Below are 14,211 nucleotides of genomic sequence, written 5' to 3'. Positions count from 1 at the left end.
TGAGGAGCTAAGCCCTAGTAGGCTTAAAGCTCGAGAACGCCACTATTCCCGACCTGGCCTTTGTCTCAGGCGATTAAGACAGGCGATTGGCTCAGGCGATGGGCTCAGGTGATCCGTAACAGCCGGCGCTGTGACAAGTTTGCCCTGGATCCTGCTAAAGTAATTCTGCCTTACTAAAATTTGCATAATTTTTTAATTTTTCCTGCATTACTCTTCAATACAAGCTACATATGAATCTTTCAGCGTTACCGTGCCGTAGTGTGACTCCTTCTTAACGCGGCATTCTAGCTAACCCACTAGCCCCTTTTACATGAATCTCTCATAGTTACTAAACCTTTGGTGCGGCCTACACGACTTTACTTTAACTTGGCCCTTGCCTAGCTGATCCTATGTTCTTTGTTAATAAACTGTGCCGCTAGTGTAGTTCGGTATTACTAAGATTTACAAGAGTCTCTTAGTACTATTAGACACTGGTGCGACTACTCCTTGGCACGGCATCACCGCTGCATACTACGTAACCTCACTATTAGCAGGCTTGTCACCGGCGATTTTCTATTTTGTCAATCCAGCGGATACGATTTTCTTTTTCTTGCCTCAATCTGCGTGAATCAAACCCGACCTTAGAGCACTTTGGCTTTTTGCTTTTATAGGCAAAACAACGAGACAAAAGAAATACTTAAGTAAAGTATATAATTAAAAGACATAAAGTAAAGAGAAGTAAATTGAGTATTATAAAAATCATTGAAATTGCCTCGTAAACATTAATAAGACGTTATGGAATAATGAGGCTGAGCCGCTTAACTTTGCAAGTATCACGTGCATATAAGCGAGTATAGATCCAAAAAAGGTTCCGGAGGGATCCTTGTCGAAGCCAAAATAGGACCCGCCCCTAGATACAAGACGAGGAAAGCATAACCGGGCCTCAAGGGTGCCAAAACGAGCCCTTGCGGATACTAAAATGGCTCTATAATGCATGCTCAGGTTTACTTAGCGTGTGCTCAGGTGGTGCTCAGGAATGCTCACCCTCGGCTTAAGCTTGCTCACCCGTAGCTCAGGCTAAAGCAGCAGCTGCTCAGGTCCAAAGACGGAAATGGAAAATGTCATGAAAACATTCCGGTGTGGGTTGACCTGTTCCACCTTCGACTCAGATCCGAGAATATCTTTCACGCGAAATCTCTTTCCAGCTAAAACAGACCATTCTCCTAGGGTGATTCCATTAATCAAAAAGGAGGCAGTTGCGGTGCGCCATGACCCCAGTCGCTCCAATGCTTTCGAAGCAGCAGATTTAAACGCCCAATAAGAATCCCCGAACCACAAGAGGTGAACAAAGCTGGAAATATCCGCGAATGTATAATTATAAATCGTCTTGCGTGTTAATGTTCTGATCATAGCTTCAAGGAATATACCAATTTTAGTAGAATCGTCAAAGGCAGCGGTCGAATTCGTTTGGACGTAAATAAACCTTGAATCAACTGCTTCGGATTTCGTCGCACAAAGTCCGTCAACTTCGTCAACAACGACGCCTTTGACTCGAAGCCTGTGATCTGAGACAGTCGGCATTTCGGAGAGTTGATGAGCAATATACTTGTCGTGGTGCAAGTAATGAATCCGGCGTTCAAGAGAGAAATCTTCAAGCTGGAACCAATTCGGAACCCAGCTAGGCAAATTGGGAGATGCAAAGCCAGACCCCAAGAGTGGAAGGATGTCTAGCGAAGCAGTGGTGATCATAGCTGATATCGTAATTCCCCTCGAGATAGCATGTATTGGCTGCCGGTAATTTGGAACGGGAAGATATATACCGCTATCATAGGCGAGTCCCCATAGTGCAAATATCTTATCCCTAGGCTCGCTTGCCAACGACTTCACGCTGCGTTGCAATGCATCCAGGAAATGGATCGGTTTGTTGTTGGAAGCATCCACGTGGAATTTTGCTAAACCAAGTGCATTCTCGAACCCGGGACTGGAGACTAAAGCATCTAGGTTCTCACTATCAGGGGCGGAGACGCAGATCTCTAGAGCAGAATGTAAGGTCTTCCAAGGTAGAGATTGTCGACCACAATGTTTAATGGCCTCTCTTGCGAAAGCCAGTTCTTGGATGACCCAAACACGCCTCCAATATTCTCGACTCAAAAGCGTTCGCAGAGCGATGAGCGAAGTTGTATTTTGCTCAATGCTCTCGAGTTCGAGGCTATTGTCAGAAAGTTTCCTGATAAGTTCGATCGCTTTGTCGGAATCATCAGCTTCTCCATCAACCCATGCTGCGACTCGCGTCGCTCGTCGATAGATCGAGCCCATCCATAAGAGCTGTTGGCTTTTTTCAACATTATCCTGTTGGTTGATACAAATCGCATCTACCCAGAGCCGGTCGTAGCCTCGTGACTGCAGACACCGCAAAGCAGATTCGAGGTTCGGTCCGATTTCAACTTCAACATCGTTGATGACTATACTCTTCACTGGAGTGGGATCACCCCAGCAATACGAAAGAGCAGCGTAAGCTGGAGCATTGATGAGAGAGGCATGGTCAAGGCGACATCGAATACGACCATCAGCGTCTTGTGGCAAGAATGTTAAGAGACGAATCTCATTCCAATCAAGATCCAGAGCTTTGTAGTCCATTTCTGAGAGAAGACGTAAAGGGTTTCAAATATTGTGAGATTGTGAGAAAATAACACTTTTGAGATGCTTCAGGAAGGTTGTATACTGTTGGACTCAATGAATGCGTCGCTGCCTGAAGTTCAAGAGTAAGGCTGAGGTACATTTTGTTCGCTTGCGCGATTGGTCGAGGCTGATAATACCCCGCCAACTCCGTTTCGAGAAAGTTGATGCCCCAAAATAAACGAGCATACCTAGGTACATACTCGTAGTCCATCGTCAAATAGGTCAATGAAGCGAAGTACGAAGTCAAGCCGAAGCCTACTTGAAAATATGGAGAGAGCTCAACATAGAAGGATTTAGATCATTAACATTCTTTCGATGTAGATTTGGCTTGTTAATAAGAATCGAGCTATCTTACACCTGCTTTGATTTCTAACACCTCACTTACTAGCTGGAGCTATCTTTCTCTTCAACGTATCTCTACTATCTCACGTTGATGCTTTTGTATTCTGATACGCCTGATAATGCCACGAAAGCAAATCTACAATTTGACATAGATCCTTTTGATCGCCGTCAGCTGGAAACTCCTCATTTGCCCCGCATCGGTATAATTGCTCGAATATCTCCAGCTTGAGACGTGAAAGATAAAGGTCTGTTAGAGCTAGAAGCCAGCTTCTTGAACGACTGCTAAAGTGTCGAAGCCGTCGCTGTCAAGGTTTGCCTCGATCTCGAATCGTGCTGATGTTTATGGTTTAACTTTGAGGTGGTGCTGAAGTGCTGAGGGGTATTTTCCTAGACCGGAATTAAAATCAGTTCCATCTTTGAACTTTGTGTGGCCCTTATACAGCACCTGCTAATTAAAATATTTCAAGATTCATCTTGTGTATCTCCGTCATGTCAGGAAATATTTGGACCCGAGTCATGGGTAGTTCAAGCGCTAGCGAGCCCCTTATTTTTTAATATCCCTAGCACGGAAATAAGCGAGATCAATCTGGAGATCTGTCAGAAGCATACTTCAGGAAAATCCATTATGACATTCACAATTAACTTATTCGATATGTAATTTAGGATTGAGATCGATGAGAATGAATCAATTGCGGGGCTTATTTGAATTCAGAAACATTATCACGACCTTTCGAAGTGAAACCAACTAGATTCTACAGTAAGTAAGTGTCACGCTTGAATTAGCAAATCTTGGCAGCTCTAAAAAGGTCGGCCCCGTCGGATAGATTAGTCAAATTATATGTATCAGCCAGCAGTGCACAAATGAGCAAGTCGCCACACACTGCCCAATCACGACTGGCAAACATTCGAACGCGATTCAGTGATACACAACAGTACCGAAACAAGAGTAACCCACGCTTGCTACAATCCACGTCAGTTTCATTGAATTGAAAACTGACCTTGAACGAATCAAGGTACAAGCTTCCTCTTATTGAGAAACTGTCGATATGGATCCTGAATGCCCACCACCAGGATATGACGGAATGAGTTCGACGGTAGGACTTTTGCAGCAATCGCGAAACCGGACTGGATGGCCTCTGGGCAATATCACAGTCGACTGGCCATATTGCACAGTCAACAGTCATACCACATATTGGACGAGTGACGATCAAGACCGAACGCAACCCACAAAGGCGATGTTGGAACGCATTCGTCTTCGGCAAGATCTAGAGAACTTCGACAAACAACTGGAAAAGATCACCATTTCCAAGCAAAAAACTTGGATCGAGCGATTGAGACTACACACCAAGATCATATTTCAGCACATGTGCAAGGTTCGCCCTGGGCAAACTATCTTGATGCCAGTCGCTAAACGTTTCAACCCTGCCATTTGCAGCGGCGAAGGTTGCAAGCTGCACGGAGGATTACAATGTTTCTGTGCAACGTATCAACATGGTCGGAAACGTTTGAAAGTCATAAACTTCAAGGTTATGCTGCTTGATGATCTCGATCATGCAGCCCACTACAGACGAAAATGCCGTGTCCACATTTGCGATGCTTGCTATTGTGTTGTATTTTCGGAACACGGAAAGTCGTGGATCGTCGATTGCAAAGGGTCCCGAATTCGAAGATTTAGTGAAGGTGAGGCTTGGATGGATATCGTATAGAACTAAAATTACACTGGAAAGACAGTAGTAAATATAGACGACGACTGTTTAGCAACAAGTTGATATGAATGTTGTGTCTTGCTGCTTCGAATCACGTTTCGTTGGAAGTTTATCTCTAGCTGAGTCAATGCAGAATACACCGTCAATTATACAAGTGGACTTCATATCATTCAAAGATCAATGGCTTGAATGTACGTTGCAAAAGGGTATAACAATCACCCAAGAAAATGGACAACCATTCAAGTAAAGAGTAACACTCACAGATCAAATCGAGGTTCATAAAATGACCCGTCTTCTTCTCATTCCTACGTCTCTTCCCCTCTATCATTTCCCAGCACCATCTCAGCATACAGCCCAACATCATTCATCAAAATCATCAAAGAGAAAGCCGACAACAACGCCAAAATGTGCCACGAGGAAGTCACAATCTACAAATGTGGACACGAAGAAACGACAGGGTTTTCCGAAGTGCGTCAAAAGTTACCCATGTTCTTACATCCACCCTGGAAAACACTCTTCTCAAAGATCTCTTCCAAAGCAGCAGATGATGGAAGAAGATGTTTCCAATGTCCTCGTTTCATATGCTGATCCATTCATAGTGCCCAAACGGTAAAAGTATGGAGATTCCATGCTACGAGCCACCAAAGAAGACCCGAGTGAATAGGAATTGCTCATCGCAGAAGTGCAAAGACCAAAGAAGGGGAGAGGCACTGGACAAGGCATCGAAGAAGAAGTACTCGTGGTAGAAGAAAGGGTATTGAAGGTCGATTCTGGGAACATTGTTATCGCGTGCCTGATGCTCCTGTACTATTAGATGAAAATGCATGCCTGATGTTACGCGGCGAGAATTGCGCCTAGACCTGCGAGTTTGGAATTAAAAAATAGACACCATGACCCCGTGAAAAAGCAAAAATGAGGGTACTAACGTGAGACTAGTTCAACTCCACGCCAATTCGAAATCTGTAGGAGTGATATTTTGGAGGGGTACCTCTGGTTAGCGGACAAGCATAATTTACTAGTGATTTTACGCCGCTACTATATAGCAAACGCTTTTAGATTTCCATTTAGATGTAGAGCAGATATTACTTAATAAGTGATCCAGTCGTAGAGGAGTACTCGAAAATGCAATAGATAATCTCCCAAGCCAGTTGGGTAATATACACTTGTGAATGCATAACTAGAGCTTGATTTTCCCTTCAGACAAGACTGATTCACTATCATCAGCTACTTAGCACCTGCTCGATTCAAATGGCACAAAATAACACGTCACTCAACTAATTTTCCATCATTTGTTTGAATAAAAAATTTCGAATAGTGTTTAACATTCAGATAATGCCCTTCCTTCCGCGTCTATAAAATCACCGCTTCTTCCTCCTATTCTCCCTTTTCCTTCTCCTCAGCCTGTCCACCATTTCTCAACGCGATTCTCACCGAAAAACAAGAATCAGGAGCAGAGAACCGATTTTATCGAAGATCAAAATCCAAGCACTACAGAGAACGGGAACAACAACACAAAAAAATGTGTCAAATGACCATCATTTGGTACAGCTGCGATGACTCTTCCACCCAATACGAATACTGCGGACAGGAGAAAAACATGGAGGTCAAGTGCCGTAAGCCTGACAAGCGCATAGTAGTTAACCAGACATGTCGTCGGTCGGAATGCTTAGAACGGGCAAGACGAAAAGCATTGGCCGAAGCGCAAAAGAAGGTTTACAGGTGGTAGTCAAGAGGAGATGAGAGAGTGTTGGATCAGTTGGGGATTGGGACTGGTCTAATGAGGGGAATTGTGACATACAAGATAGCGCGCCTGATGTTCCTGTATCGTTATAGAGAGATAATGTATGCATGATATTGTCAAAAAAGATTGTCGAGAGTTGAAACCATAAAAGAAGTGATAGATGTGTCTTGAGAATTACATTTCGGACGGTCGTTTTACAGTAGTGTCCGTCCCCAACTCGCACGACGAGACTGAAGAGCAAATATCCAAGTTTGAAGAGAATATGCTGACATATGCTTTAAACATGAAGTCCGCTTTCACTCGTATCTGATCTGTTCCCATACACTTTATTCATGCATTTGACATAGTTTGGGATGAATCAAATCAATTGACCATCCAATTTCCATCTGAATGTGATGACGCTCCTTTAGACAAGCTTCAATGTTAATAATATATCTCTCTTCCAAAGGCTATAAATCAATTCCCCAACGCACCCAACGTTCCCACATTACATCAATCCACACCGCCGAACCAAAAGCACATCTCCCAATATTCAATAATCACAACCTAGAAGATATCAAAATGTGCACAGAGTTATTCGGCAAGTACACCGGATGTCCCCACAGTTTCTGGCTCGAGACCGCACAATGTCCATTCTACAACGCCTCCACTAGCTCCTGCAACGCGGGCGAAGAAAAGGTTGACTTGGTTCCGCTGCGTGGTGACTGCAGGATCTGTAAGTCCGCACGGTTGGCTTCGGGCAGATCTGCCTTTAGAGAGAGGAATCGGCATAGGTTTAGATACGAATATTGAGCAGGTTGGCAGAGATCAGATCATGCTCTGTGGTATATGTGAAAATGATGGAAATTACCGTATAGAAATATGGTAAATGCTTTTTGGGGTATACAAGTACACGGACGCCGGTTTTAGGCGCAAACCAAGATCATAATCAGAGAAGCAATCATGCATGGGAGAACTTCCAAGATGATAAATCAATTAAAATCCTCCAGCAGCAACAACGATGTGCCGTATGCCGCTCGAGCAATGACTCAAGAAGGAAACAGGATGTGAAATGCAGACTTGAAGATGAAGTTAGACGCGAAGTTAGAGAGGATGAACAGACAAGAGATTCTTTGATAAATGGACGCCCGGTGCGCATCTAAAAGGTCGGCCCGCGTTCTCCGTCTCTCGCTTGTTCGGCCAAAAGCGCCTGCCGCTTCTCGCATAGCGAGTAGCGAATCTTGCCGCAACAATGTCGTCAATGCCAAAATTGTTTCCACCCTTCGAAAGAGATGTGACAGGTAGAGCCTTATGCTACAAGAGTTTTCACTTACGCTCGCTCTCGCTTTCTTCGGGCTCTCTTTCTCAACGTCCGAAAGCTTAAGGGCAATATCCTCTACGGACTAAAACTGCTTCGTAAGCGAACTTAGTTCGAATTTGGGAAAGTCGACTGAAGATCAGTACAATGTATGGAAGAGTAAAGAGCATGGTGTTGTGGCTCAACATGTATATAAGAAAGAGAATGCTGCACCAGATCGCTCTTCCATCTCTACTTCACTCATCGATACAGAACACACTTCAATAGGCATCGGCATATACTTCTTACGCCTTCGAGCAACTCAAACACAAACGAAATGGCAGCTCAAGCATCTCTCACAAGTCGCCTTGATGGCAAGGTGGCTCTGATCACTGGATCAAGCCGTGGTATGGGCCGGCAACACGCTCTCGAGTTTGCCAGTCGTGGCGCAGACATCGTCATCAACTACTCCTCTAGTCCTGCTCCCGCTGAGGCCACTGTCAAGAAACTCACGGATATGGGTCGTCAGGCTATTGCTATCAAAGCTGACATGTCGAAGCCAGCTGAGATTGCCGAACTTTTCGCAAAGGCTTATGAGCATTTCAAACACATTGACATCGTCGTTTCCAACTCTGGCGTCGAGTCCTTCGGCCACATTTCCGAGATCAAGCCCGAGGAGATCGATCGTGTGTTAAGCATCAACACCAAAGGCCAACTGTTGGTCGCCCAGCAAGCATACAAGTATCTCACTCCAGGTGGGAGATTGGTTATGCTTTCTTCCATTTCGGCTCAAGCCAAGGGTATCAAGAACCACTCTTTGTATTCTGGATCGAAGGGCGCAATCGAGGCTTTCGTTCGATGCTTGGCGCTTGATTTTGGTGACAAGAAGATCACGGTCATCGCTCTTGCTCCTGGGGGAGTCAAGACGGATATGTACGTTGAAGCAGCCAGGCTTTATGTTCCTGGTTCAGAGGATTGGAGTGATGAGAAGTTGGAGCAAACCTTGGCTGAATGGACTCCCTTGGGTAGAGTTGGAGTACCGGAGGACATCAGTCGTGTTTGTGCCTTTTTGGTCAGCGAGGAAGGTGGCTGGATGAATGGACAGGTCCTTACTATCGCTGGAGGAGCCAATGCTTGAGAAGCTTGAAGGGAAGAGGACCGGCTCTGTGGCACAGCGTGTACATGAGCCTCGGCACTGCAACATGTCGTTCGCTATTATTTTTGCTTCTGTCGTTCATTCTTTGTTTTGCGAATTCCAAGCACACAGTAAATATACGAATGAAAGTCGATATTCTCCGTTCGGATGAAGTCCTGTAAGAATGAGGAAAATGCACTAAGCTAATAGAGACTAGCGCCAAAGTACTATGATGTGGCTTATCAGTGAGGCTGGGAAAAAACATCGTCACCTTTGTCCCAGTAAATCCTCACCATGGATTCTGCTCATTGTTCAAAGATCCCTTATGTTATTGATCTTGGATAGAAACGAAATATCTTCTGAACCCTTTTTTCCCTTCCATCACTGAGATCTTGCATATGAACCATGTTCACTACACCCAAGAAACCCCGTGGGTCATACACCCCATACAGCAGCAGTCCCAGCAAAGTTCGGCTCAATGGCCTCTTCGCTGATGGCATTTGGCAATGTAGTCACACTGTTGTATATCACCTTCGTCGCTGATAATATCTAGGCAACTGCAATCCTCGACTTCCAGCAGCGCACTTCCAAGTCAAGAAGGATGGTCCGAATCAAGGCAATTGGTTCTACACTTGCCAAGAATCTAGAGATAATGGCTGTGGCTTCTTCTTGTGGGATGATAAGGCCGCTGGACGAGAGATGCGAGCCGTAATTGGTAATACGCGATCGGCTGCAGATGCTGCCAGGGACAAGAGGACGATCGAAGGACACTCCGCAGCTAGCAATAAATTCATGGCAGATTTGGCAAAGGCAAACGAGGATGAGTTTGGCGACTTCTCGTTGTCTGCGGAAGATGAGCAGAAGCTTGTTGATGCTGTAGAGGAGGCCGATGCTGGAGAATACCCGCAGACTCCCAGGAAAGCTATCAAGACAAGCGAATTTATGACAACTGGTAGCAAGCGGAAGAGAGACGAGGACACACTGCCAACTCCGAACAGCGGTTCCTATAAGCCCAATATGGCGAATAGTCTCAGGAAGGATGAGGATGTTTTCAATACCCCGAGCAGCAGACTCAAAGGAGGAATGTGGGACGGACACGAACGCCTAGGACTGCGTAGCCCTTCAGCTACGCCAACACCGAGTCGATTCCAAGATCCGAGCACGGATGACAATTCGCCTTCGAAAACTACGCAGAATTGCGACATCAGTGAAGAGGTTCTTGAATTGTTGAAATCTCAACACATTGACGAAGAAGCAAGTTCGAATCTCCGGACATTACTCAGCAAACATGCTCTCAAGATTTCGGGTATTGTGAAAGGGCGAGATATTACAAGAATGGCCTTGAAGACCAAGGATGCGAAGATCGCCGAATTGCAGCAGAAGATCACGGCTCTGGAAGCTGAACGCGAGATGGACAAGACTGTCATCAGACACTTCAAGGCCGACATGGCTCACAGTGTCGAGAAACGACGTGGTCGAGGTCGAGGGAAAACTTGAAAGCATTCTGGGCGAATAAAGTTGACTGCACCACACCATCAGTCCTCCGAACGGACTTCAGCAACACCCGGATATGTCGACAATTCGCCGCACTACCCCAATAGGGCTTGACACAAACTGCAACCCAGACTCATTTCGAAGTGCACAGTGCTCGAATTTCTGGAAAGGGTGAATTGAACGGAGGACACACTGCAAAGCAGAAGACACTATGTGGGAATGCTAACACGGAGACAAAGCGAGAAATAACATCTCTGTCTTGATGCCGTCGTGACTGTGATCTTGTATACTATACAAGCTGCTCAAGGGTTATTTACTCCTTCGATCTACACGAACTACATTCGCACTATGCTTCTTCAACAGAGAAATCATTCTCCCGTTTGCATATCGACAAATGTAAGTGCACCAAAAATACAACTAGCTACATCATTCACCTTAGCCGAAGGAAGGCACTGGGGAAGGTGAGTCTTATTGACAAGTTGTACCAAAATATATACATCAAATCCATATTTACACCACTTTCCTTTTCCAAACATGCACATGCTCATCAACATCTTTTATCTACAGACATTGTGAGTAGTACTCATTGGTGGCCGTGCAGGTGAAGCCACTGGCACAAGAAGTACTTCCAGTGTAACCAGTTCCGCCACATTGGCCATATTGTGCCACGGCAGAACTGTCACTGCCAGAGCTCGCATCTGTTCCGGCGGCACTGTCCGTTGCGCTGGGTGCAGCACCCATTCCACCTGTTGCGACAGCACCAGCACTCTTCGTCCACGTGGGGCTGCTGGCCGCTCCAGATGGTGTCTCGCCTTGTCTTACGCAGCCACTCTTGGATGTGAGCGCAGCTGGACAAGTGACCTGCTTGAAGGTCATCGCTGGGTTGTCGGCACCTTGGAACCAGTCGAATCGGAAGTAACAACCCTGCTTGAGAGCAGCTGGGAAAGCATCACATGCGGATCTCGAGTCGACGCCACCGTACTGTTTCCCCCATCCTGTGGAAGGCGTGCCCCATTCTGCGGTGCAGCCGTTGAAGATACCGAAACCACCACCTGGAATCTGGGTTTATCAGTCATCCATTTCTACAGTACGACGAGTAGAAACTTACAGCAAGATCGAACTGGTTTGATCCCAAATCGCCACCAGTGTTCGTCACTTGAACCACCATCTTCTTCCCGGACACTGCTCCACTCGTGAAGGTCAACTCATAACAAGCACAGCACCAACTACTCTCAGACCCTCCTGAAATAGTTGCAGCAGCGTATCCATATGCCAAACTGTCAGAAACTGCCCATGGAGATTGGTTCGAGCACATATATGCAGGTCCCCCACCATCACATCCCGACTTCGCATCGTAGTTCGAGAGCTGGTTGTCACTTTTATCGCATGATGCAACTGGATTCGCTCCGGATGCTAGAGATATCTTTTTCGTCCATCCGCAAGATGCTTTGCAGCAATCCCAGTATCGGGTTGTCTTGCCTGTCCCAGAAGCCTGGGACGCAACCTCTGTGACCTGGAGAAAGAAAGGGAGGATAGCGAGGAGAACTTTGGTTGGAAGAACCATTTTTGAGGTAGGCGTGAGAAGACAAGAATCTCTCTTAAAGATGTTCACTTGAAAATGAGCGAAGAACGAATGAAAAGCCAATTGACAAGTGAGCAGCAGCCTCTCATCTAATGTACCCCCAGCCAAGCTGATCATCGCATGTCTTAATCTGTCACCTGAAGGCTGTATTGAAGAAACGGCGGGCCGTTTTCGTGGACCTGGTGATATTTTAACCATTATCCGGGATCTGTATAATATGTTTGGAACAGGTCATTGGTTTCGGTTCGTGCCGAGAGGATTGGGAGACTTAGGCTGTGGGATTGGGATAGATTGCTCCTTTGGGGATATGCGGATGCACCCCGCGTTTTGACAGGTGCCGGGCTTATTCCTTTTATAGTTTTCTGGGATAATGTCTTGACAACGGGAAAGGTTATAGGTGAAGGCGTGGGTAGCAAACCTGGAAGGGAAAGGCACACACGGCACGTGATATGCTTCAGCATCTTGCCCCTCTTCTCCACTTCATGATCTTCCACTCTACATTACAATTTGGGCTATATGTCAGTCTACTATCCTTTATTCGCGTCGTAGCTAGCACCGCAGCTGATTTATTTCTGGGGTTTTTTGACAAAAGCTGCTAGTATATTTGCTCATGCAACGACGCCGTCCTCGACATATCCAAATCAATGTTTTGTCTTGCATTTCTCTTCTGCCTCTTTCTCTACTAGTACATCTAGTAGTGTTCGTTTACAATTTAGTCATTCTTGGTGGGCCCTTCAACACGTTGAATCTATCTACTCAGTGTTGTTCCTTGTTTGGAGCGCCAATCGCGCGAATTGCGCTGATTGCGCAAACTGCGCAGCCAGCGCTCGCACCGCTGATCGCAACTTGAATTGATGTGACCAAGCCAAGCCAAGAAAGCAAGTTTAACTCGGTGCCCATAATTCAACAAGGATATACACGGCAAAACAAAGCCCACCCTCCTAGCACTTGAGATGGGGTTCAGAAATATCAACTCGGTCAGCCTCGCTCTTCGAGATGAGGGAGGTTATAGTCCTCTCTAGTTCAGCCCCAAAAAGAATTGATACAATTGGTCGTACGCGGCTCTTTCGGGTGAATTGTTGCCACAGAACACAATGCAACCAAGAGAGTGATAGGAAATGAATTCATCTCAGCTCCGACATCTAAACGCTCCAATATCAGGACAAAGGTAGGCGGAATGATTGAGGACAGAGAAAACTGCGATCATATCTCAAGACCCGCCCACCTCCCAAGCTTCTAAACTCCACCCCCCTCCCCCAAACAAAACCCAATCCCTGTGTCCTCCTTGCTGTTTGCTATCAACTACCGAAGTACAACGCCAGGGCAGTAATGGTAGCACCTCCTCCTTCCCAGATACTAGCCATCTTCCAGTTTCCGCCTTGACTCCAGAAGACCGTGCTCGTTAACATCCTCATCGGAACAGTCAGATAGAAGAATGTTCGATTTTCTTGGTATGCAGCCAGGGTGTAGTAGATGCCCATTGCAATAGCCGCAAGAGAGTTGCCTTGAATGGGTATTAGCGATTTTCATCAGCAGCCTGCTTTGAGAGTTTTTGCAAGTACATGGAAGCAGAGGACAGTTGAAGCTGACAACTCCAAAAAAATTGAAGATGAGAAAGAATTTTTTTCAAGTGTTCGACATAATATCGTCTATGGGATGTACACTTACCATTTGTTGCAGGCATGCAAGAGTCCGGAAGTCCGAGCGAGGCTGTAGCGCTAGAAGGGGAAAGTAGATGCATGATCCCAGCCGCGAAGGCTGTAAGACCAAAGGCGTAAATCGTGAGAGCGGCGAGCGTAGGCATGGCTTATTTGGACAGTTGCAAATGACCGGAAGATTGGTTGAATGACTCTCGGTCGAACATGGTTCCAGCACCGTTTGAGGTCAGCCGCAATATGACGGTGGGAAAATGCCGTTCTGCAGCTGTTGGTTGGTCAAGCGAGCCACATAGCACCAACTTCATAATAGACAGAGTCCACCTTCTTCTTTATCCTTTGCTACCGTGGACTTTTCTGCCATAGTCGAATATGATGACGTGATGATTGACGATCGGTTTGCGTTCGCTGTTCTTGCCTTGATGCATGCCGAGTTTGTGCCACCAGCTGCCTTTTTGCGCAACACGATAGATCAGGTAGCCCACGAGCCCGAGGAAAATTCGCTGAACATAGCGACATTGCATTAAAATGTGGTTCTTTTTATTTGAAGACGGCTGTTAGCATCTAGCACTTGCAAGTTGAAGCGCTACCTGAGTCTAATTTTTGTTCAAGTATTTCTAAG

At 46.0% G+C, this 14,211-nt stretch overlaps 6 protein-coding genes across 6 annotated transcripts; 3 read left to right on the top strand and 3 right to left on the bottom strand.

The window, feature by feature from the left end:
- Window positions 1-2,250: 2,250 nt before the first annotated feature.
- LY89DRAFT_594939 (HET-domain-containing protein) lies at window positions 2,251-2,616 on the bottom strand (the record flags this gene model as incomplete). Its single annotated transcript, XM_018209830.1, has 1 exon — window positions 2,251-2,616. A coding segment is annotated over one exon (366 nt), but the record flags the coding sequence as incomplete, so codon positions are not given.
- Window positions 2,617-3,925: 1,309 nt separating this feature from the next.
- LY89DRAFT_759075 (uncharacterized protein) lies at window positions 3,926-5,452 on the top strand (the record flags this gene model as incomplete). Its single annotated transcript, XM_018221453.1, has 5 exons — window positions 3,926-4,373; window positions 4,558-4,680; window positions 4,759-4,949; window positions 5,042-5,174; window positions 5,306-5,452. Exons 1-5 carry the CDS (start codon window positions 4,047-4,049, stop codon window positions 5,450-5,452), a joined length of 921 nt encoding a protein of 306 aa, XP_018065601.1. The 5' UTR covers window positions 3,926-4,046.
- Window positions 5,453-7,680: 2,228 nt separating this feature from the next.
- LY89DRAFT_689141 (ESC reductase) lies at window positions 7,681-8,881 on the top strand. The gene is made up of 2 exons (XM_018215851.1): window positions 7,681-8,788; window positions 8,837-8,881. Exons 1-2 carry the CDS (start codon window positions 8,061-8,063, stop codon window positions 8,859-8,861), a joined length of 753 nt encoding a protein of 250 aa, XP_018065600.1. The 5' UTR covers window positions 7,681-8,060; the 3' UTR covers window positions 8,862-8,881.
- A 382-nt stretch (window positions 8,882-9,263) lies between these two features.
- LY89DRAFT_595255 (uncharacterized protein) lies at window positions 9,264-10,355 on the top strand (the record flags this gene model as incomplete). Its single annotated transcript, XM_018209849.1, has 2 exons — window positions 9,264-9,369; window positions 9,412-10,355. 2 exons carry the CDS (start codon window positions 9,264-9,266, stop codon window positions 10,353-10,355), a joined length of 1,050 nt encoding a protein of 349 aa, XP_018065599.1.
- A 660-nt stretch (window positions 10,356-11,015) lies between these two features.
- LY89DRAFT_540480 (uncharacterized protein) lies at window positions 11,016-11,916 on the bottom strand (the record flags this gene model as incomplete). The annotated part of the gene is made up of 2 exons (XM_018208162.1): window positions 11,016-11,411; window positions 11,461-11,916. Coding segments are annotated over 2 exons (852 nt in total), but the record flags the coding sequence as incomplete, so codon positions are not given.
- Window positions 11,917-13,232: 1,316 nt separating this feature from the next.
- On the bottom strand, window positions 13,233-13,738 carry LY89DRAFT_674577 (uncharacterized protein; the record flags this gene model as incomplete). Its single annotated transcript, XM_018213450.1, has 2 exons — window positions 13,233-13,438; window positions 13,603-13,738. The coding sequence occupies 2 exons, from the start codon at window positions 13,736-13,738 to the stop codon at window positions 13,233-13,235; spliced, it is 342 nt and encodes a 113-aa protein (XP_018065597.1).
- Between the last annotated feature and the right edge of the window lie 473 nt (window positions 13,739-14,211).

Source organism: Mollisia scopiformis (assembly GCF_001500285.1).
Source record: "Mollisia scopiformis unplaced genomic scaffold LY89scaffold_24, whole genome shotgun sequence".
Taxonomy (NCBI): domain Eukaryota; kingdom Fungi; phylum Ascomycota; class Leotiomycetes; order Helotiales; family Mollisiaceae; genus Mollisia; species Mollisia scopiformis.
This window is presented reverse-complemented; position numbering and strand designations above follow the sequence as displayed.

What these genes read in the sequence shown, in the direction of transcription:
- LY89DRAFT_689141 (XM_018215851.1), top strand. Translation starts at nt 8,061, where the DNA reads ATGGCAGCTCAAGCATCTCTCACAAGTCGCCTTGATGGCAAGGTGGCT. An exon ending in GACATCAGTCGTGTTTGTGC is followed by an intron (nt 8,789 to 8,836) that starts CTTTTTGGTCAG and finishes ACAGGTCCTTAC; the next exon opens with TATCGCTGGAGGAGCCAATG.